The sequence below is a fragment of the Scheffersomyces spartinae genome (assembly GCF_019049425.1).
Source record: "Scheffersomyces spartinae strain ARV_011 chromosome Unknown scaffold_4, whole genome shotgun sequence".
Classification (NCBI taxonomy): Eukaryota; Fungi; Ascomycota; class Pichiomycetes; order Serinales; family Debaryomycetaceae; genus Lizanozyma; species Lizanozyma spartinae.
The window spans coordinates 545222-567986 of record NW_025065051.1 but is presented as its reverse complement, the minus strand read 5'-3'; the positions used below and the strand labels follow the sequence as shown (position 1 = coordinate 567986).

The 22765-nt window shown below is 36.8% G+C and overlaps 10 protein-coding genes across 10 annotated transcripts; 3 read left to right on the top strand and 7 right to left on the bottom strand.

The window, feature by feature from the left end:
* Positions 1-772: 772 nt before the first annotated feature.
* On the bottom strand, positions 773-3145 carry ADE5,7 (bifunctional aminoimidazole ribotide synthase/glycinamide ribotide synthase; the record flags this gene model as incomplete). The annotated part of the gene is made up of 1 exon (XM_043194560.1): positions 773-3145. One exon carries the CDS (start codon positions 3143-3145, stop codon positions 773-775), a length of 2373 nt encoding a protein of 790 aa, XP_043050884.1.
* A 330-nt stretch (positions 3146-3475) lies between these two features.
* MRPL3 (mitochondrial 54S ribosomal protein mL44) lies at positions 3476-4588 on the bottom strand (the record flags this gene model as incomplete). Its single annotated transcript, XM_043194559.1, has 1 exon — positions 3476-4588. One exon carries the CDS (start codon positions 4586-4588, stop codon positions 3476-3478), a length of 1113 nt encoding a protein of 370 aa, XP_043050883.1.
* Positions 4589-5820: 1232 nt separating this feature from the next.
* ERD1 (Erd1p) lies at positions 5821-7533 on the bottom strand (the record flags this gene model as incomplete). Its single annotated transcript, XM_043194558.1, has 2 exons — positions 5821-6716; positions 7530-7533. The coding sequence occupies 2 exons, from the start codon at positions 7531-7533 to the stop codon at positions 5821-5823; spliced, it is 900 nt and encodes a 299-aa protein (XP_043050882.1).
* Positions 7534-7941: 408 nt separating this feature from the next.
* On the bottom strand, positions 7942-8706 carry RRP17 (uncharacterized protein; the record flags this gene model as incomplete). Its single annotated transcript, XM_043194557.1, has 1 exon — positions 7942-8706. The coding sequence occupies one exon, from the start codon at positions 8704-8706 to the stop codon at positions 7942-7944; it is 765 nt and encodes a 254-aa protein (XP_043050881.1).
* A 146-nt stretch (positions 8707-8852) lies between these two features.
* Positions 8853-9464, top strand: KQ657_003861 (uncharacterized protein; the record flags this gene model as incomplete). The annotated part of the gene is made up of 1 exon (XM_043194556.1): positions 8853-9464. One exon carries the CDS (start codon positions 8853-8855, stop codon positions 9462-9464), a length of 612 nt encoding a protein of 203 aa, XP_043050880.1.
* Positions 9465-9634: 170 nt separating this feature from the next.
* Positions 9635-13181, bottom strand: IRE1 (bifunctional endoribonuclease/protein kinase; the record flags this gene model as incomplete). The annotated part of the gene is made up of 2 exons (XM_043194555.1): positions 9635-13056; positions 13178-13181. 2 exons carry the CDS (start codon positions 13179-13181, stop codon positions 9635-9637), a joined length of 3426 nt encoding a protein of 1141 aa, XP_043050879.1.
* Positions 13182-13674: 493 nt separating this feature from the next.
* KQ657_003859 (uncharacterized protein) lies at positions 13675-16731 on the bottom strand (the record flags this gene model as incomplete). The annotated part of the gene is made up of 1 exon (XM_043194554.1): positions 13675-16731. One exon carries the CDS (start codon positions 16729-16731, stop codon positions 13675-13677), a length of 3057 nt encoding a protein of 1018 aa, XP_043050878.1.
* Positions 16732-17705: 974 nt separating this feature from the next.
* PHO100 (Pho100p) lies at positions 17706-18748 on the bottom strand (the record flags this gene model as incomplete). The annotated part of the gene is made up of 2 exons (XM_043194553.1): positions 17706-18463; positions 18535-18748. The coding sequence occupies 2 exons, from the start codon at positions 18746-18748 to the stop codon at positions 17706-17708; spliced, it is 972 nt and encodes a 323-aa protein (XP_043050877.1).
* Positions 18749-20442: 1694 nt separating this feature from the next.
* PEX3 (Pex3p) lies at positions 20443-21720 on the top strand (the record flags this gene model as incomplete). Its single annotated transcript, XM_043194552.1, has 1 exon — positions 20443-21720. The coding sequence occupies one exon, from the start codon at positions 20443-20445 to the stop codon at positions 21718-21720; it is 1278 nt and encodes a 425-aa protein (XP_043050876.1).
* Positions 21721-21846: 126 nt separating this feature from the next.
* Positions 21847-22605, top strand: SKP1 (SCF ubiquitin ligase subunit; the record flags this gene model as incomplete). Its single annotated transcript, XM_043194551.1, has 2 exons — positions 21847-21850; positions 22145-22605. The coding sequence occupies 2 exons, from the start codon at positions 21847-21849 to the stop codon at positions 22603-22605; spliced, it is 465 nt and encodes a 154-aa protein (XP_043050875.1).
* Between the last annotated feature and the right edge of the window lie 160 nt (positions 22606-22765).

Below are 22765 nucleotides of genomic sequence, written 5' to 3'. Positions count from 1 at the left end.
TAAATATTAGAGCCCAAACTGATTATTTACCTTATCAATTTACGCCGGTGACTCTAAAACTCGATCCCTTCTTTTCTTCAAATCTACAAGGTTATCGTAGGTCCAGTGCCTGCCTCGGTGACATAAACAACTGGAAACGGCACTTTCCACCGTTACTTGCGATGAGACCATTTTGTGCTCTTCTCGCTTACAAATCCATCCACAGTACGTTCGAATTTAATTCCATGAATAACAAACATTAAAAGTGCGTCATTGCTTATATGATAGTTTGCTATCGGAAGGAAAATCACTACGACCTTTATAAAATCAACTGCTTTACCTAAAAAGATTCAGTTGTTAGTCTCTTTGCATGCCAATCCCCGGCAAGCCATTGGTACATGTATCTACTCGATCAATTACTACAACAGCGCGCTACCATTTGATTAGGTTTGCTCACGTGATACGGATAAAATCACCAAATTGGGCCTTCTAATTACGCTACTTAAAACTTAGAATCACCAAAAACTAAATTTCCAATTAAAAAAGTTGCCTCTTCCTTAGCTAACCTTAACGCTTACGGATTTTCATCAAATCTTTCGTAATTTCCAAAACCACAACATTAGTATTTCAAGGCTATCAAAAGAAATTAGTTTCACTACTAGATCAGAGAGATAACCTTCTCACCAATTGCCGAAAAAATCTCAAATGTCCGGGTAACGCGATTTTGATAAACCATACAGATTTTGAATTATCTTTATTTTTCATTAATACTAGTATACAACAGTTAAAACATTCACAAAGTGACGTTGTCAACAACACAGCCATGGCCACCTTCTGGTCTGCTCACTAATTCACCAATGACCTTACACTCTTGACCTTCGGCACGGATATTAGCCAAAACGGCATCAACATTCTCCTTCTTGACAATAACAACCATTCCAATACCCAAGTTGAAAGTCTTCAACATGTCATGAACTGGAACATCACCTTGAGTACCAAACCATTTGAAAATAGCAGGAATATCCCATTGAGATTGGTCCAACTTGGCCTGCAAATGTTTGGGCAAACAACGAGGAATGTTTTCTACTAAACCACCACCGGTGATGTGAGCCAAACCTAATAATAAATTTTCGTTAATCAGCTTCAACAATTGCTTAACGTAGATCTTAGTGGGTACTAAAATCTCTTCACCAATAGTTTTACCTGAATTGGTCCATGGAGCAGGTGACTTGTAGTCAATACCTGATTTTTCAATAATGTATCTAACTAATGAGAACCCATTGGAGTGAATTCCATCTGATGTTAACCCAATAAGAACATCACCAACAGCCATAGATTCCAATTTAGGTAAGATCTTATGTTTGTTAACAGCACCAACAGCAGTACCGTTAGTATCGTAATGTCCTTCAGAGTACATACCTGGCATTTCACTGGTTTCACCACCAACCAAAGCACAACCAGCTTGGATACAACCATCAGCAACACCAGAAACAAACTTAGCTGCAACAGCATTATCTAACTTTCCACAGGCAAAGTAATCTAAAAAGATCAATGGTTCGGCACCTTGGACAACCAAGTCATTAACGTTCATAGCAACTAAGTCAATACCAACAGTATCGTGAAGATCCATGATTTGGGCAACTCTCAATTTGGTACCAACTCCATCGGTGGCAGCAACTAAAAGGGTTTCGTCTGTCTTGTAACCAGCAGCCTTCAAGTCAAACAAACCACCAAAACCACCAATATCACTATCAGCACCTGGACGAGCAGTTGACTTCACCTTAGCCTTGATTTGTTCAACCAACAAGTTACCGTTATCAACAGAAACACCAGCTTCGGCATAAGTGAATCCCTTGGGGCCAGTAGTACTATCTCTGAAAGCACGATGGGCGATATCCTTTCTGTTGTATTTTCCATTGAAGTCAACATGGTCAACCCCGACGTAGGCCTTATCTACGGATTCCCTTAAAGATGTGGCAATGGCAGTAGATGCAATCACTCTACCACCAGCAGTCACAGTCTTACCTTCTTTATTGGTAGCAGTACCAGCGTGGAAGATAAAAACATCTTGAGGAGGTTCCTTAACAGTGATTTCATCGCCCTTGTTGTAAGCTTCAGGGTATCCACCAGCAGCCATTACGACAGTTGTAGAAAACATATTAGGGGTAGTAGCAACAACAACTGAGTCCAAACGGTGCTCAGCAGCAGCCAACATGACTTGGGCTAAATCAGTATCCTTGGACAATAATGGTAAAACAGTTTGGGTTTCTGGATCACCAAATCTAACGTTATATTCTAAAACCTTAGGTTCTTTAGAAGGGCTCAACATAATTCCAGTAAATAAGATACCACACATGGGGAATCCATCCTTTCTCATTCCATCAATGGTAGGCTTAATGATTTGATCGTCAATCTTCTTCAATACTTCAGGAGTAGCAATTGGAGCAGGAGCATAGGCACCCATACCACCAGTGTTCAAGCCCTTATCACCATCACTAATACGCTTATGGTCTTGAGCAGCAGGCAAGTTGAAGAAAGAGTAACCATCAGTGATAGTTAAAATTGATAATTCATCACCTTCCAAAAATTCTTCAATGACAATTTCATCACCTGCATTACCAAAGGCCTTAGTTACCATAATTTCATCCAAACCTGCTAAGGCTTCTTCCTTGGTTTCAGGAATAAGAACCCCCTTTCCGGCAGCGATTCCATCAGCCTTTAAAACGATTTTGTAGTCAATTGCTTCGATATGTTTTCTAGCATCATCAACATTGGTGAAGTTAGCAAATCTGGCTGTGGGGATATCATGCTTATCCATGAATACTTTAGAAAATGCCTTAGAGCCTTCCATAATAGCAGCCTTTGCTGAGGGTCCAAAAACTGGAATACCAACTTTAGTGAAAAAACTTGCAATTCCATCAACCAATGGCTGTTCAGGTCCAGGTACAACCAATCCAACATTCTTTTCAAGGGCAAATTGAGCGAGTTTCTCAAAGTCCTTAGGAGAACTAGATAATTCAGGAACATTGGTTACTTTTGAAGAACAAGCAGTACCTCCATTTCCAGGTGCAACATAGATTTGACCAACGGTTTCTGATTGGGCTAATCTCCATGTAATGGCGTGTTCACGACCACCGTTACCAATAACAAGGATGTTCAATGCCATTGCTGTTGTCGTATGTATAGTTATATGAGGGTTCTTGAGTTAGGAAGTAGCTCACAGCTATGAACTGTTGACTTCTACCAAAAGGAAAGAAAGTACGATGTCCTTTGGTTTGTGAATTTTCAACTTTAATTAAACTCATTGACTGCGATGGCCTAATTTCTGACTCTGTTAGTCACGTGATACAAAATGTGCGATAGAGGTAAGGGTATAAATGTATGCGGAGATGAGATAATAATCTAAGTCTTGCGATTGTTTTCTACATTAGATTTCTGTGGTGTATTTTTTCTATGTACACATGAGCGTAAGTTGTATATACAAGTGAGGGTTGGCTCAAATAGCAACATCACCACCACCAACGCTGGCCTCTTCGAAAACGTAACCAGCTTCAGATGGCAATTTGGGTTCATTACCATCTTGGTCGATTGGTGAGTATAAATAGTAACCCATTAAAGCATTGACCACAGCTCTGGTCTTGGCTTCCTTCAATGAAGATCCAACTCCCTCTCCTAATTTCTCCTTACCCACAAATGCACCTGCAACGTAGACAGCATGTGCAGACAAACGACCAGTTTCGGCGATCAAACGAAGTTCGACAGGATCAGTGAAACCAAGCTTATCACAAAGTCTCACTAATTCACGAGTGGGCTTGCTGAATTGGAACATCTTATCAACAGGTAACTTCCGCGAAAGAATATGATCATGTATGAATGCTTTGGTAGCATTTTCGCCAACGTGTGTATATAATCCTCCAATAACTGCTTGAACAGCACTGGCATATGCTTCGATTTCTTTGGGAATAAACTCGTTGTTTGTGTCCACGGATTCCATTTCAACTTGAGATAATTCGTAAACACCATCTTCTTTGACTGTATTCTTCTCTTCCTCCAGTTGAAATCTTAATCTTCCATATTTCATTGCTTCGGGTTCTTGACTCAAGAAATGTTGTAACTTGGAGACAGTGTCAACTTCAATACCCCATGACTTACCAATCTCAGCTAATGTCAACTTCCCCATGTATGCATCGACAGCAGTATTATGAACAGCCATAGGCAAACGAGGATATTGCATTACAAGATACTCACAAGTATAATAACTTAATAAGTTCTTACCTAAAGTACTTAAACCAAAGTTATTAGCTAATCCATCAGACCCAAATTGTTGCATATTCAAAGCTTGCGACAAAGTTGACAACTGATATTCTTTTGGTAAGTTTAATCTTGAATGTAATGCAATTAACAAAGGACATTGTTCTGCTGTGGATTCTGGTAATCTATGCGTGTAAATTGTGTGTTTGTAAGAGCTGTAATCGGTCAACAGTTGATATTCGGTTTTCAATCTGGAATCAAACTTTGTTACATGGTACGAGCGGGATGCAACGTAACCGGACGTACGCACCAAAGAAATGTTCTTTGCTGCTGTCCTTTTAATAACCTGCCTCAACATGTTCCTCAGCCTGTTATGGGATATATATGTAGACTATCTACTTTAGGATTTACCTTTCCCACATCAACTCACAATAACATACAGCTACTTTTTTCATCAAAAATTTTCACTCACGTGACTCCAAAGATATAAGTTGAGCTTACGTAAACACAATTGAGTTAAGTCAACTGTAAGTAAGCACTTGGTAATTGGAGTATACTAATAAGACCACTAATAAGGAAGTTTACTAATAAGCAAGTTCGATTCTAATTTGAAGCATAAATTAGCTAATTTACCACTAGCAACTTTTTATTCAACATTTGTTACATCAAAATGTAAGTAGGCGGGCCATATGAATGGCTGCAAAAGCGAACTTTCCACACCGAGTTCATAATATATACAAAAGGAAAGTCAAACTTCATAAAAGTTACATAGATATATAGTTATGTTTATAAACAACAGTGAATAAGAGTTAACCATCTTTTTGAAGCCCATTCTCATATTAATTGTTGTCTATGATGTGATTCTTAGCCATGCATCAAATGAACAGATGTATGACCGCGTTTGTGGCAATTCACTGGTTCCGTATTTCTGTAACATAATTGTATTATATGAAATAGAATACCTGCTTTCTAGTGGTGATGAAGGCGAGTATCATTACAAGAATATATTGTCATCAAATAACTACAGTTATCGAAGTCGTGCGACATTGACAAAAAAATCTTCGAAAAATCTCAACCAACCAGAAACATCAAAATACTAAGTACCCGTTCAGTACCAATTAAGTCTACATACTTATCTATCAACTTGTTTATCGACAGATTTGATCCTTTTAAGAGTATAGATAATTTAAAATGAGTGGTGGACATCATGCACCATCGTTAAGCATTGCTGCTATTCTTGTGATGGCACTGGTTCCTGCTATCTACTTTGGATTAAAGGCCCCTTATAAGCACAAGTTCCATAAAGAAAACAGAATCACCCCTAAGGGTGACTTAGCATGGAGAAATGCTTCCCAGAAATGGTTAGAGGAGTTAAAGTAGAGTGGAATAATTTTGAATTGAAATGAACTGAATTGCTTACGAGTTTGCTTTAGTTGCTCCATCATCTCCATACCATATTTCACTGGAAGGTTTTATTACTTATATTTATATGACAAGGTTGACTGTCACTTTCTGTATACTTAGAATAGAAACTATTTTTCATACTGGACCAATATGCTTTATTAAGTTAGTGAATGACTATAAAATATATTATTTGACGGTTTTTAACTCGATTCCATCCTGTAGTTGAATATTAATGTAATCGTTTTCCAATTTGAGGAAGCACCACATCCATCTTCGAAGAATTTCAGTTAATTCCACAATGGTATATCCTGCTGAGAAGGCATCATATGCAAATAGAAAGGTAGTGAGTTTAGTTACCATTCTTGTAGATTCATTGATCTCTTTATCAATAAAAAGTTTCCCTATCCAGAGGAATCTCACTACAAAGTCAATCCAAATAGCCATTATATAGAATGGTTTAGAACCTAATAATAATGTAGGACGGATTTGAAGTTGAGTTCCTTTAAAGATAGCCAATTTCCAATCCATAAAAATATCCCATAAACACGAATATGATGAACTAAGAAACGAAACCACGTACCACCAAAAATTTAACAGTTCCAATCTGTTGATTTCCGTTTGTTCATCGTGTTGACGTAATATAGTGACTTTTATGAATAAGTTAATCATCAATGGTAAGAGAGATACCAAATACTTAATCATATTAAACAAATGCACTCTAACTGTGCCTCTATGCAATTTATATTCTTGCCAACATTGGCTCACTCTCATTATGGTAGGAGCTGAAAGAATAAAGAACTCCAAGTAGACATTATATTGGACTTCGGAGCTCAAATAGTAGCTCCAAAGAAATAACCCAATGTCATTCAACACTTTAGAGTAACTTGTTAAACTATCACTTAATAAAATATCGTTCGTTCTGGTCGTAGTAGAATTTATAGACCCTTTAATTATTCTCTTAAGGGTAGTGAAAGATCGTTTCTGTCCTTGTGGACTTTGAATGAAAAACATTATCCTCAATATATCTCCTAAGGCATAAAAGGGAACTAAATGGAATATAGTTCCTTGAGCAATATTTGTGTCTTTATTGCTTTGACAATATTTATATATAATAAAACAGATTCCATTACTCAAAACAATATGTTTAAGGTTATTCCAAAGTCCTCGACATAATGTTAAATTCTCCTGGAAATCTGGCTCATTGATGACATGGTGCTCTCCGGAATTTGTATGATCTCCTCCTAACAGTGAATAGTTATGAGATGAGTAGGAAAGTTGTAGTAGTTTTAATACATTGACGTGATAAATTTGTACAAACATTTGTACCAAAAGAAACCAAAGGAAGTAACCAAATTGCAAAACAAAGATTACTCGAAAGGGCAATGGCACTAGATCATTGAACAATATGTTGTTATTCCGTTCATTCATAGTGCCCTCTTAAACTGCTACTCTTATGCCAAAGAGTGGATAGCAAACACAAAGGATAAAAATAAGATCGTTACTGTGTTTAGATTTGTGTGTTTGCTGGAACGCCAACGGAAATCAAAAATAATACCTATCTTGATCACGTGATCGCTTGAAGCCTTTAATGTCATGTGACGACATCGAGCCGGAACTTGGGTTCAAGCTGCCAAAGCGTTTACTTACTTCTACTACATATTTCATAGGAGAACTACAAGGAGTGCTGGATTCAGGAAAAGGGTTAAATGCTTCAGACGCAAGGTAATCTCATAGGAATACACTCACGATTTGTCAAGTTTGTAATCATATATTGTTCATGATTAGCATGGAAAACATCATTAGCAAATGCCTTCCCTTTATCCACCACAGAATCAAAAGAATTACTTCCAATGACAGTTTAGATTCTTCCAAAAAAAATTATTAGATAATTCAACCCATTGGTAACTGAATTATGGTTAGTATTCCCTTGTAACTGAGAAAAATCGGTACAGTTTGTAATGTATATCCATCAGAATTTTCAGTGTTTGGCTAAGAATCGAATCGGTCATAGTCCTGAAGAGGCCATCCGTTTGGGGCGACATCGTGTCATCATGATATACATTGCAATTGTTAGACATCAAGTACATACTAGTCTAAGGTTCTGCTGGAAGCAGACAAAGAGCACTTAAAGAAGAAATACTAAGAATACTTAGCTTATATTTGAAAAATTTTTCCCTTTATAGTACAATAAAATGAGAAATGATTACCCGGACACAAATCTTTTCAATGCCAGGATACTACTTCACAAGTTAGACAATTCTTATTCAAAAGGAAGATAAATTATAATTTATATATGTAAAATATGCCTTAATCTCTTCTGTACTTCTTCAGCTTCTCCTTTCTGAGGTTCTGTCTACGTTCACCTTTGGTTAGGTATCTGAACTTTTTCTTCTTCTTATTCATTTTATCCTTGAATGAAGGTTCTGCTACACCAAGAGAAATGGCATACTTCTTAGCTCTTAGTATTGATTGTTCAAGAACCTTTTCAGACTTTTCCAAATGAACATTGTTAGCCACTGCTTTATCTTCTAACGCATTATTAGCAAAAATAGGGTTTTCGAGTGATTCAACAACCACCTCTGTTTCATCCTCTACTAAAGCATTTGTAGCATTATCGTCTCCCGCAGAGTAAATCTCTTTATGTTGAAGTATTCCTCTGAGTTTCTTTTCCAGCAGAGTCAATACCTTATTATCATTATGTTCATATTCATCATCTGAACCTCCAAAACCGTCCCATTCATTCAGTGAATCATTCTCATCATCTTCACCCTCGTCATCATCGCCAATATCCTTCATTGTCTTATTAAACAGGGCCAATTGCAGTTCGAAATCCTTCTTACGTTCCTCTCGAATCTCCTTACGTTGTTCTATCCGAGCCAACCGCTCTTGTTCCTTATGGTATTCAGCTGCTTTCTTCTGTCTTTGAACCTTACGTTTATGGAAGCCTGTAAGGTACTCCTTTCTGGAGTCCTTATCAAACACCACCTCCTCTACTCGATGTTTGTTGGCCTGCTTCTGTACATATTTCTTACCCCCCGTAAGGATCTCTCTGTTACTTCTAGATTGTGCCATGATGATAATGACAGTAGTATGTAGCAAGTGATTAAAGGTGCGATGACCATTGAAAATTGCGATGGGCCTTAGAAAATTAACCTTCCAATATATCATCACCATATTCTTATATACTACACTCTACGAACAAACATTTATAAGCAAACATGGACAATATAGAAAACACACGACAATTTGCGTTGTCTCTACAACAGTCTGCAAATGTACTTGATGATAAACTTGATACTATTTTGAAGAAGTCATTGAATGAAATAACTGAATCAGCAGACCCAATGACTAAGATCAAAATCTATAATGGATACTCCTATGTATTAGTTTCTGTTCTTTTTGCATATCTTAAGTCGCTAGGAATCAAAACAGAATCGCATCCTGTAATGAAGGATTTAGAAAGAGTGAAGACATATATCAAGAAACTTAAACTGTTGGAGACTCAACAAGAGACCAAGGAGGAAAAGCTTCAGAAAGCTCAAAATGAAGCTAACCAATTTCTCAAACAATCATTGGGTGTTCACTCTGCAAGCATATCTACATCATCAGCAACTTCCGATATGACCAGGCCTGCTATAAGTCAGGGCAGCTTCAAAGGTAAACACACAAAGTTTGAGAATGAGAGTCATAGTGAAGATGAAGGTACCCGGAAGAAGTTATCATCTATTCCGGCATTAAAGTCAATAAAATCAACTAAAAGATCGAAGTCGTCATCACCGGCACCTTCAAGGAAACTGAAGAAGCCTAATAGAGTGACCAAGAAGAAATAGTAATACTCATAATCATTCCTTACATTATTACTTGTCCATATAATATATATATAGATATATATATATATGACAAGCACTATATAGTCTTATCAACTGCTGCCACGAAATACCTAAACCCAATAAACTCATAACGGGCATTAATGCCCAATGCAAATAATTAATCCAGCTCTTTAGTAAAACTCTCCAAATATATGCTCATGTTGTAAATGTACTTGAATCAATTGATAAATCTCCATTAATAAACGGGGGAACTTTGAATTGAAATAGCCATAAAACCCATGAGGCAATGGAGTCATTTGTGCTTGAAGTTCAGGAGGCATATCATTATAATGATGATATTTATTCCTTAAAGCACGTAATAAATCCATCAACTTCTCAGGATGGTATTTCCTATACTTACCCAAGTTATTCATGAAATCATCATCAAACTTCAGACACCAATCTCCTCCGTGAACAGCAAATCCATGATCTTCAAGAGCTAATAACAACTCACTTGGAGGATCTCTTCTTTCAATTTCAAAACGGTCACTGACCTTCAAAAGAAAGTCTAATTTTTTCCCCACAGACCAAAAGAACGGATGTTTCATAATCTTCGAAGTTGGTGGTCTCTTGGATGGGTCAAAAGAGATCATTGAAGACACCAAATCAATGGCTTCGTATTGATCATCAACACAGTATTCATTGAGAGGACTCAAGTCATGATTCCCCTGTATGATATTGGCTTCCCGTAAATATCTATCCCCATATGGGTGTTGACCATTGGTTAATATGTAGAAATAAACACATCCCAAAGAAAATATGTCAATAGCCTTAGTTAATCTTCTTCCTCCGCTTGTTGAGTTTGTAGACGAGGTCAGTATTGAGTTTAGATTGCTATTGGAAGACTCAATTGTTTCTGGTGATATCTCTAGGAGATCATGCAGTAGCAACAATTCAGGGGCTCTCCATCCAGTGGTTCCCAGAGGTGCAGTATGAGTAGTTGCTCTGAAAGATGATTGATCATTATCAAGTTTCTTACATAACCCAAAATCTGAAATCAATAATCGAATTTTCAAATCATCAACCATTGAAAGCGACTTATGTTTTCCAAGCTTAGCATCACCAACTAAAATATTCTGAGGTTTTAAGTCCCGATGTACAATCTTTAATGAGTGTAAATAGTCCAACCCATTAACCAATTGAAATAATAAACTATGAACATGCGGTGGTTGAATTCTCATAGTTTTGGAATAATTCTTTGGCTTCTCAATCACATCCTCTAATGATGACTTACATAATTCCAACGCAATGTATAAAAACTTTTCTGAATCACTTGTTTGAGAGCAAAAATATCTAACGACGTTAGGATGATCATCAGATTCTTGTAGTAGTCGTACTTCATGATTTGCAATGTGGTAGAAATCAAGCAACATTCTTTTAACGGCTACTGGACGATTCTCAAAAGTGCCTTCATAAACTACTGTTCCATGAGATCCATATCCCAATATCTTGTCGGATATTATAAGGTTGTTTTCGATTTGTAGCTTTTTCCTCGAAGGTTTATAGTTTGGTGCTGACTTTAGTAAGCTTTTAGTTATAATTCTTTCATCATCGTCATTATTATTATCATCAGAATCGTCTTCTGTGGTTTTATCGGTTGAAATAGTATCTGTGGGAACATCCACAGAACCTTTATTTTTGCTCCTTCTTCCTCCTCTGCTACCTCTCTTTCTCTTTTTCTTAGTTATAGGGCCAGCCTCAGTATTATTTTCATTGTCCTCCTTTTCTTCATCGTCTGTGTGTCCTTCTGTGAATGTAACTTTCTTTGAAATATTATTCTTCTTAACTGTGGGTACCTCATCACAGGTAATATTGACTTCATCATTTATGGCATTTATAATTTCCTTTGTCGTATCAGTGAATTCTGACTCTTGACCGTCTGAACTACTCAGATCTTCAACATTGAGAACTTTTGTAACAACATCATCAGTGTCTTTTTCATCTTTATCTAATAATGAGGGAATCTCAGAATCATTATTAGCAATTACCATACCATTATTATTAATATTCAATTTCAATCTCTGAACATATGATGTTGCTTTCGAAAGTATAACAAATAACCCTACAACACTCAATATCACAATGACATCTTCAAAAACTCTTCTAGACATGGATAAGTTTTCTGTTTGATGAATAATTGATATTGGTTCACGAGTTGCAATTTCCTTTGAACGGTCAGGTATAAAACTTTCCTCTTCCGGTTGCACGAATTGTGTAGGTTGTGAATTTGAGAATTTAATCCCATCAATGATACCTAATGGAGACTTGTCAGATTTTTCTAGTTCTTCTCTTTCGTTGGAACCATCTCCAATACCCACATATCTATGGGTAAATTTTGGTGTTGGTTGATATTGATTAGCTACATTCAAAAATGCTGCTCTATGAATCCCACTAACCATTTTTTCTAGTAGAGGATCGTTTTGACCTTCGAAGGAAAAGCTTTGAAGAATTTCAGGCGTACCTCTGAAACTTCGTTCTAGCTTATAAAGTTCTAATTGGTAATTGGATATTGGTGCACTCTTTATAAGAGTTGGATAGTTTAAATAACTCATAGCAAACCATTGATTTCCATTAACAGTCTTATTTAAAAAAACAAGATCAGTACTGGAGGTTTTGAAATGTTCATTTTGGATTTGTAAGTCATTCAACACATGCAGTGGATGGGGTAACACAACAAATTCATTAGATTTTTCATGGTAGAAAATATCAAACACTGAAACTGCGAGTGAAGGTAATTTGCTAACCCAAGCAGGTGTACCAAGATCCCTATTGACGGCCAAAATTGATTTATCATGGAAAGGAGTGAAATATAATTTATCAATGGATTCTTTGTTTTGGGTTATTAAATCATTGTCGATATTATTTGGACCCCAAGTAGTATAATTAACATTCCATACAACGTTTGAGTTCGCCTTGGAATAAATGGATAATTCGTATGTAGTTTTCCCAAGCATGATATAGTCATCACTCTTATAATTAGTGTTATCAACGTTATAATGAACGTGAGGTAAAGGACATTTATCATCATCAAGATTATTTTTTCCAAACGAATTAACGATTTCTCCCGTATGAATATTTATAGTAAACAACGATGTCTTTCGAGTCCCAGTATATATTTTATCGTCACCCGATAAACTAAATGGAGATTCTAATACTAGATCTTGAATTGAGGTTGGAAGTTTGTTTAAACCAAACTCAGGAGTGAAATAATAAAGTGAACCCTTTTCATGAGGTTCAACAAACCAAACAATATTATTAGTTTTAGTATTATTATCTTTAACGTTATTATTAGTCGAAGTTGCAGTGGTAGTAGTAGTATTGTTCGATTCTATATTAACCAAAGGTTCGTTCAACGGTAACCTCCACATTAGAGCTCCTGTAGTTCTTTCTAAACATTGCAAATTCCCATCAACATCACTTACTAAGATCATATCTTTCAAAGAGTAATCATTTATCGATCTTGGATCTATAGGAGACATGGAAGGGGAATTCTTTTGTAAATATGGAGATGTAGTACCTACTAATGCAGAAGTCACTGGTGTCTCGATTCTGACTGATTCAACTGGTGGGGATGCAGAAACAAGAGTTGGGGTAACACCACTATTCTTGCTAGTATATTGAGGTGAACAAACCGTTGCTATAGGCAACACCCACACCACCACCCATAGCCAAACCCATGGTAGAAAATGTAGTTTCATTCTCTTTTTGAAGGCTACGAGCCGTCAATTTCAAAATGCACAGCCTTATAGCACAATGATAATTTTGTTTGAAGCTATCACAGGATTGGATTTTTGTTTTTATTGGTCTATAACCTGATTGTCAGTGATTGTATGAATAGTTTGTGCAAAATTTTTTGATCAAAAGGGTCCCCTTTTCTGAAAATAGAAAGGAGTTGGATTTATGGAAAGTAGTCTACTCTGGTAGCATCTTATTTTTCGCTAGAAAAAGTTATCACGAGTCGTGCGTGGCCGGATTTGATGAATTGTGACAACAGCCGATCCGTCCCCTTTTCATTAACAACGTTAAACAAATCTATATACTTGCAATTGATTGTTCTTCCTGCTATAGTCGGAGCCATTACCATGTAGATGCTTGTAATAAATTCATCTCCCCATCCTATGTACAAGTGATATCCGTAAAATTAACATAAAATTGTAAACTATCTAATGATTTAATGCATTCCAGCCAATTCATTTAACCGATCATGTGCTAACCCAATAAATTCTAATACTTCAGGGGAAGTGTGTATTTGTTTCTTTCCTTTACTTTCTGGTCCATCCTTTCCTAAACCTCCATGACTCCGTTTACTTATCCACCTCCAAAGTGCTGCGTCATTGTTCTTCTCAAACGCGAAATCATCCATCTTGGATTGAACAGATGGAATTACAACATATTCCTTCTTATCAATCAAGACTCGAGATACAAATTTGTCTGAGTTTACAAACTGGACACTATGTCTATCAGCATTCAGTGAAACTCCAAGTGTCCACCTCAAAACCGAGCGTGATGACAATAAGATCAACATCAATAACACCGTTCCAACAATGTTGGCATCAACAAATGGTACCTCCACAATAGATCCAAGAGATGATGTAATGGATGTGAATAATGATTTAACTTGTTCCAAAATAGAAGCTGGAGGTGGTGCCGCGGGTTCTGGTTCTGGTTGCTTCTCAGACACTGGTTCAACTACTGATGAAGTTGCTCTTGGTTTCTTTCTCTTCTTTCTATCACCTTTGGCTCCAGAAGTTTTGAACCCCTCAACTATATCTTTAAGATCTTTAATCATTACACGGATAGAATCCTTTTGACCTTCAATTGATCCCTTTTCAACAGCACTTTTAAACCAAGATTTAGCAGACCACTCAACACTGGTTAAAACATACAACCGAGTCAGATTATTAGAAGCCCAACTCAAATACATTTTCGTCTTAACCTTGAATGAGTTACCACTGGGTACATCCGGTGTCAGGGTGTTGGTTTCAATCAATACATGATTATCCAAATCATAATTAACAATCTTATCCGTTAAAAAGCATTTCGTCTGCTTAGGGCCAATGGGTCCTCCCAAAGGTTTGGTATAATTATAGGTACGCTCTTTTTGCAGGGCTGATAATCCCAGGATTTGTTCTTCCGCTATATCAAAATTTTTTTGATCCTTCAAGATTTTTATAATATGTTTGGTTTCTTGACCAAATAAAATTGAAAAAACAACTCCTAATGGAGCAGGTATTACTTCATCAGTAATGAAAACGTCACTTGATTGTTTATCATAATCAACAATCACTTCTGCATGTTTCAAGGGACCTAGTAATGGAAACCCAAAGAATGTATTAGAGTCATCACTGTTAGCAGTAGCTTTTCCATTGCTTTTGGGTTTGGCCTCGTCAATTGATGTGGATGCATCAGGATCGGCATCTGCTTCTTCAGCGGCACCTTTATTAGACCCCTGAGTTGTAGCTGCTTGTCGTGCTGTACCTTGCCGTGAAAGAGCATCACTTATGGTATCATTACCACCTGAGATAATGTCTTCTGAATCATCTTCATCAACCAGTTCACCTTCGTCTGTTATATCTACCTCTTCATCACCCAACATGTTAGGCGGACTCTCTTCATCGGCTATGTACCTTGACGATGCAATAGAAGTCCCTCTAGGTCTATTGGTTGCAACATCGCCAGGTGCTTGTTCCAACACATTTCTCCAAACTTTAGAAATCAAAATGAAAGTGTTATCCCTTGATAAAAAAGTTGCAAATGTGTAACGTCGATGTAAAGTTCTAATAATGATACCATTAGGGAAAATACCACCAGTTGATTTCTTTTCTATTTGTACCACCTCTGCAAGTGGGATAGTCAAATTGGTTACCCAACCTAATATATTAGACTTAAAGCAAATATAATTGGACGACAAATACATTTTCCCTTGAATAAGAATATCCTTTGAAAGTGCACAACTGTAGTCTTCTATTAAATTGTCGGTCAGGGGGACCTCCTTGAATTGTTGGTGAAAGTTTCTATTTTTCAGTTCCAGTGCAAACTTTATAGTGTCTCCTGTAAGATTATCTTGTGTGTCTGAATATGATATACTTTGTTCCGTTGTAGATAAAACATCGTCATCTTCTGGTACTGATTTGCTAAGCGCTGGTGCCAAAGGATTTCTTGAAGTGTGTTGACTTATCTTACTATCCATTGACATGCTTCTTGGCATGGAGGACAGTGTCCTTCCAACGTTAGAGCCATTCACTTGAAGATTAGGGGAGCCTTGAGGATGATTATCAAAATTACTCATGGCCACAGTCAGATCTGAAATTCTAGACAGTCTCCTATCAAAACTTGCTAGCGATAAATCACCTTTTCCCAAAGTATTCAATGGACTATCCTTCACAGACTCAAATTGAACAACAGAAGCTGGTATTGAAGCCCTGTCATTTGTGGATTGATTCAGTAACATTTTGGATGATTTCAAGCCCGATGGGTCTAAACCGTCAACGCTATGGAGGTTTTTAGAAATGTTTAATTCAGGATCTTTAGAAGCCATGGAAAGCAAATTATCATGCTTGCCCAATAAGGAATCTAATTTGTTTTCAAAGGTGTCATCCCTTCGTAAAGTTAATGATTTCCTAAGAGCACTATTCGATTTGCTATTACCTGATAAAGTCAGAAGGCTGTTTCTTTTAGAATTTTTTGCCTCCCCGTCACCATCTTTGGATAATATATTGTTGGCAGCATTTATAAGGGTCGAGAATATCCCTAAGGATGAGCCACTCCCGTCAACTTCATTTGCAGTTGGCTTCTCCAAACTGTCTAACGCTCCATCCGCAATATGTTCATTATCGTTATCAAGAATATCAGAAGTAGTAAGTAATGGAACGGTAATATCCGTTCCTTTAGTGTTTGTGAGGTTAACTCCTTCAGGAATTACAGTGGATTCAATTCCTGGCACATCAAAACTCAAGGCATGGCTCAGAGTCAGCACCTCAATGTCATCATTGTCTGCTTTTATCTCTCTCTTTGGTGATGAAGAACTAATAAATTCCACTGAATTAAGATCATGAGGAACTGATAATCTCTTATTCGGAGATGGGGACACAACATTAGAGAATGTTTTATTCCTAGGTCGGGTACCCGTAGGACTCTTGGAAAGAGTAATTGAAGGGCTTCTTCCCAACACAGGACTTGTTGATCTACCTCGAAGTTGTGGTCGTGGCAATACTTGAGTGGACAGCATTTAAATTACTCTTTTGTTGACTCGACTCCGTTGAACTGTAAATGGATTCAATTGGTCAATACTTACAAACAAATGTCTTTGAAACCACCGGCACCAGGTACCAAAGTATAAGAGAAGATCCGCTGGCCTATATTTCCTCTACGGTGCACTTCTGTTTAGAAATAGATGTTTGCTGGAGGGATTGGGCTATCAATCTTTTCTTAGGGTGAATACCAAAATTCTTTGTGTCATCCACTTTACCCCATATATAGAAGCGAAGTCTTGTGATAACTAGCCGGAGGTGGAGGGATCAAAATATAATGTAATCAATGTTAGACTATAATCTAAGGAAGAGTACGGATATGAATAGGGACCTTCCTGTTGATGATTTCCTTGTCAGGGGGGTCTCTAAAATTGGAGTATGTGCTTCAACAACTGAACTCCGGATTCGCTCAGTAGACTACTACAGCCGTAGGTGAGATTTTTCCTTCCGGAAGAGCAAGTAAGGGCTATTCTTTCAACTATATTGGTTTATGAACGGAAGAAACGGAGTTACTTCCTTACTAAATAAGAACAATAAATTATGATATTCTTTCCACCTATAACTTTTATTTCGATAGTAGTTCTTATATTTCGAGTATGAAGAAACTAAGAATTTCTATAGCCAAGAATTGAATAAGCTATGTTATTTTTTCTCTATCCTGTTTCTTCGGTTAAATAGATGTGTAGCGGTTATATTTAACCCGAGAGGTTTTGACTGATCATAGTTTCAGGCTCTCGAAATCCAGGTGCACTGTTGTGGGTGTTCCACGATAGAGGGGTCAATATTTATGAAAGGTCGAAGAATAAGACAAGCTTTGTGCGTATTTTAAATAGTTAACTAAGATTTTACAAAGGGTTAATTGCAAAGCAAATCTCTATGGAAGAAATGAAGTTGACGAAAGGTATATCTAAGTCCCATTGAAAATTGTAAAAAAGAAATCATGGGTTTTTGTTCAAATAGAAAGAATTGGTTGAACCAAAGCTTTAACTTCATTGGCCAATTCCAATTTAGCATCGTAGTCAATGCTGAACACGGAAACAGCAGTACGGCAATTTTGGGTCAAAACTTCGTTTGCACTAGGCAATGAACAATCACCATTTTCACAAACAGTTAATGCCTTGTAAGAAGCTGGGCTCCATACGAAAGTGTTACTAGTTTCATTGTAGGCCATGTCAAAAGTTGCGGATAATTCACCAGACATTCTGGTCAAAACCCATTCTGGATCAGTACAGGTAGTATCTTGGTTACCAACAGGAGGGAAATTAACGTTAATACCACTGGTAATAGGCAAAGCGTTTGGATTCTCACCTTGAGACTTGAAAATTTGAGCAACAAATTCAACAACCTTACTAGCATAGATATTAGAAGGGTTCATTGGATCAGTATTGAGTGAGTCTTTGAAGAAGGAATTGTTACTGTTTGAACCACTGAATGCAACACCTGGGATTCCACGATAAATTGAATTATAGGTGGCACCCATTGTACCCAGTCCAGTGTAGAAGCCTTGACCCATGTTGGTACCTTCATTAGGACCACTGACAACTAAATCAATAGTCATGTTGTTGAAGAACTTTGGTAAAACATACTTTAAGGCAAAAGCAACACAAGAAGCTGGGGTACCATTGAAATACCAAACGTTTTGGTCATCAACCTCGTGACCCCAAGCTGGTTCACCGGCCTTAACGTAGTCGAATTCACCATTAGTTTGAACTAGTAATAAGCTGTTAGTAAATTGTAACCCAAGAAATTTGATAATTTTTCGCAACCAAAAAAATACATACGAACATTGCCCTTAGGAATATCGAATTTACCACCATAACCTGATCTTTGGGACACGGGAGCGACAAGAACAACATTGTGACCAGCCAGAGTCAACTCTCTATAGGTAGCTCTAATGTTGGTCGAAACCCATGAGTCATCATTAGTCAAGAGAATGTTCTTAGCACAGATAACTTGCGCCAAAGTGATCATCAAGGTTAAGTAAGGGAACAACATATTTGAATATGGTCAATTGAAGAGGTCGGTTACTGAACTAATTGAATAATTCAATATTTGAGGTAAATCAGACACCTATTTATATTTTTGGTTTTTTTCGATGTTGCAGTAAAGGATCCCATCTCATGAATATTATTAACTTAGTTGCAATTTAATTAGTGGGTGAACAGTAACGGTGCAGGTGGACGGAGGTAAGTCGGAGCTGATTTACAAAGCCATTAATGCAATATATGGGATAATTCCGTTAAATTGAATAATGCACAACTAGAAAGGACATTCTATTATAGAGGTCGTTTGTAACTTCTATTTTGCTACAACGTGGGTTCTGCAATACACAGTAATAACGTTGCAAAACTCATTCTCGGTTGTTTCGTATTCACAAATCACTGTTCTCTCTCTTAAAGGGCAACATATGTGTACAAATATACATTATCACATCGAGCGACAGTCTACAACTCCTCCGTTATCAACATGAAACCAATAAAGTTCTTCTGTCAAATATGTCAAAAATGTGAATGTCTTGGCCAAAAATGATATGCCAATTATTGCCCTCAAATTGATTCACCTGCTAATAATATAAATAGGGGCTGCAAACAGGGCTGATATCTACTGGCTGCATAAAGCCTTCACAAAATACCCACGTTCATTTCTTATAAAGTCTTCAATTGGCTCATTTAGATCAGAGTAGTGTGCACATTAACGAATGGCTCTATGAAATTACGAAGTGAGATAACTATTTTTTCATTTTGAACTCGGACAAATATAGGGGAAAGAATTCAACTAGTTATTTAGTAAAGTATCCATTCCAATTATATCCAACCCATTCACACTTACTTCTGCTTAATTGGTCTCCACGTTTCATTTTAACTCATTAAAAGATGGTTCAAAGGGCTTTAAATTTTTACCAATTGGCCAGCACTGCATACCGGTCTTAAGTTCTTTACGAGGATACAGTATCATTAAATGAGCAATAACATATCAAGCGAATTATTACAGAAATATAAGAAGTCCGGGTAACCCCAAATATTCCATTGACACCACAACCTCACTTCATATTTGTGATTTTGGCGCCTGATTTGAAATTTTGATGGTTTAGATATCTGAAATCATCATCATTATGAAATCCATGATCAATGCCGCCTCTCCATTCTTACATTTATGGAGTAAGTGAAAAAATGTTGCCAACTTCCCCCCTCCTTATCAACTGAAATGAGTTCAACCGAGGAGCAAATTTTACGACATTCCAAGATGTGGTAGCGCTCACATAGTTAACTGTGAAATCTACTTTACATGCGACATTGTCCCAAGCCCCAAAAAATTTGCCTCAGTCATGGACGTAAGAGGAAAGCTTTGAGTTCTTGGATCACAAGTTGGGTTTTAAATCAAGTACCGAGTTATTCTGTTCCGTTAAGTATTTAAGAACTTTATAATACTTCAAAACGTAGTTCCTCGACTTACTTAATTCAAGATTTCAAAGTTTTCTGATTTGTTAAAGCAAAAGATTGTCAGTAACTTGCCATTAACTCCCTCATTCCCTCCACCTTTTGATATTGATAAGGAGGTGTTCCTTCCCAAAAACTATTTATTGAATTATAAAGTTAAGAATTGAATAGATCATATTAAATTAGTGAGATTATTTATTTTGAGTTAGCCGGTGGTTATATTAAGATCAAGAACGTTTGACATAGAAAAGTATGCCTATTTTCTCAAGTATATCATCTTTCTTCAACAGAAATAAGAAACGGCTTTTAATTGCCGGTGGTCTTACCGTTTCAGCATATTATTTGGTAGACCATTTTGTTCTTCAAAAGTTTCGAGACTTTCAAAATAATCTAAAGCAAGAAATGCTTTTTAAAGAGCAAATAAGAAGACGGTTCTTACAAACACAACAAGATTGTCATTACACTATATTGGCGCTATTACCGGTGTTAACAGATCCAGTAATTGAATATTTACCAGTGGAATTGATTGCTCAGGCCTTGAAGGTAAAGAAGAATAATAACAATAATTCGCAACAACAATTATCTTCGTCAAATGAGTTAACTGATTCCATGCTTACAACTGATAACTTAAACATTCATGAAAACACAGAGAACCAACAATTACAACAATATATGGGTCACCTGAAAACTCAACTATGGAATTTATTAAAGATTAAGACTTTAACAAGATCTTTAAGTTTACTCTATTCCATTAGTGGACTTCTTTTGATAACTCGGTTACAATTGAATATTTTAGCCAGAAGATCATATTTGGAACTGGCCATAGTAATGGCAGGGGGGAAGTTGCCGGCCAACGAAAACAACCAAGCAAACTATCAAATTGAACAGAGTTATCTCAGTTTGAGTTGGTGGCTCTTAAACAATGGATGGCTTGCTATTACAAAGATGATTGAAGACTTGGTGATTGAAAAGTTTTCAACTATTAATGCTAGGACAGAAGTACTGTTGTCTGATTTCAATGGGATTCTAAGCGAAATCAACCAAAGCATCCAACAAGAACACAGTCAAGAGATCGTGGCATGCTTATTCCCTAATAATTACGATAATTTAATTACAACATTACTTAACACCAACCCTAATTTGGTTTCTGAGTTGGATATGTCGGATTCCAACTTCCATAAGTTGATTTCAGAGACGAACTTTCTTGTCAATAGTGATTACTTTTCTGAATTGTTTTTCAAATTGATCAAGAATAGTCAAGAGACCTTGTTCTCAAATTTGTGTCTCTTTTTGAATTCAACTGTTCAACCAGATAAGTTTGAGTTGATAAATGAAAACAAGAAATATAAGTTGGCCAATTATTTGGCCCAGTTATCCGTACAAAACGGGATTATGGTTGATAACAACCATGAAGTGAACGAGTTCGACGATATAGGCACCGAACTCTCGGGTAATATCTACATAAATGGACTCAATGCAATGGAAGAGTTGGATGAGTTTAGTGCTTCTATATATTCCAACTTTGAGTAGAGGCTTAATCACGTGATATACTAACTCGATTTTGTTGTTTTTTACAATGAAGAAGGGAAGACGATCTGATGATATACATATATAATACAGAATACGATAATTCATGAATAAAATAATGTAATTCCAATGAGTTTCCTTGACTCTGCTGACTGACAGATAATACAAACCATGTGAATGATGTGTGTGGGTAGTGCGCAGAGCGGTTTCTCAAGATTTGTAGCTTAAGCGAAAAGGGATACACGAAAACACAAGTAGATGGTGGTCGAGACTACAAAGGTGATTCGTTTTGATTACTAAAGTGACTCAGATAAATTCTCTTGTGACAACCGGACTTTGCTACAAGTAAGTTATTAAGCTAATCAGATTGAATATAAGAAATCAATTTTGACCATGTCAACTCATAAAGTTATTATTATTTCATCAGATGGTGAAAGGTTCCCAGTTGAACCGAAGGTGGCGGAAAAGTCAGTGTTGATCAAAAATATGATTCGTGATTTGAATCCCGATGGATTACAAGAAGATTTTGAGATCCCAACACCTAATGTTCGTGCCAATGTTATGAACAAAGTATTGGAATGGTGTACCCATCATAAGGATACTGCCTTCTCTGAAGATGACGATGATGATGCTAGAAGAGCATCACCAGTTGATGAATGGGATAAGAATTTTTTAAAGGTTGATCAAGAAATGCTTTATGAGATTATTACTGCTGCAAATTATTTAAACATACGGCCTTTATTAGATTCTGGCTGTAAAGTGGTGGCAGAAATGATTCGGAATAAATCTCCAGTTGAATTAAGAAGAGTGTTCAACATTGTTAATGACTTCACTCCTGAAGAGGAACTTGCGTTGAAGAAAGAAAACGAATGGGCCGAAGACCGTTAAAAGTTGATATGTAGCATTGTATAAGTATGAAGAGTATAGATACTAATTTTATGTAGTACCTTGTACTGTATTTGGTAAATTGAAATAATCAAAACTTTGAAATGAGCATACCAAAATTTAACCGGACGTCACCATTGATTTTTGAAGTACACTTTATTAC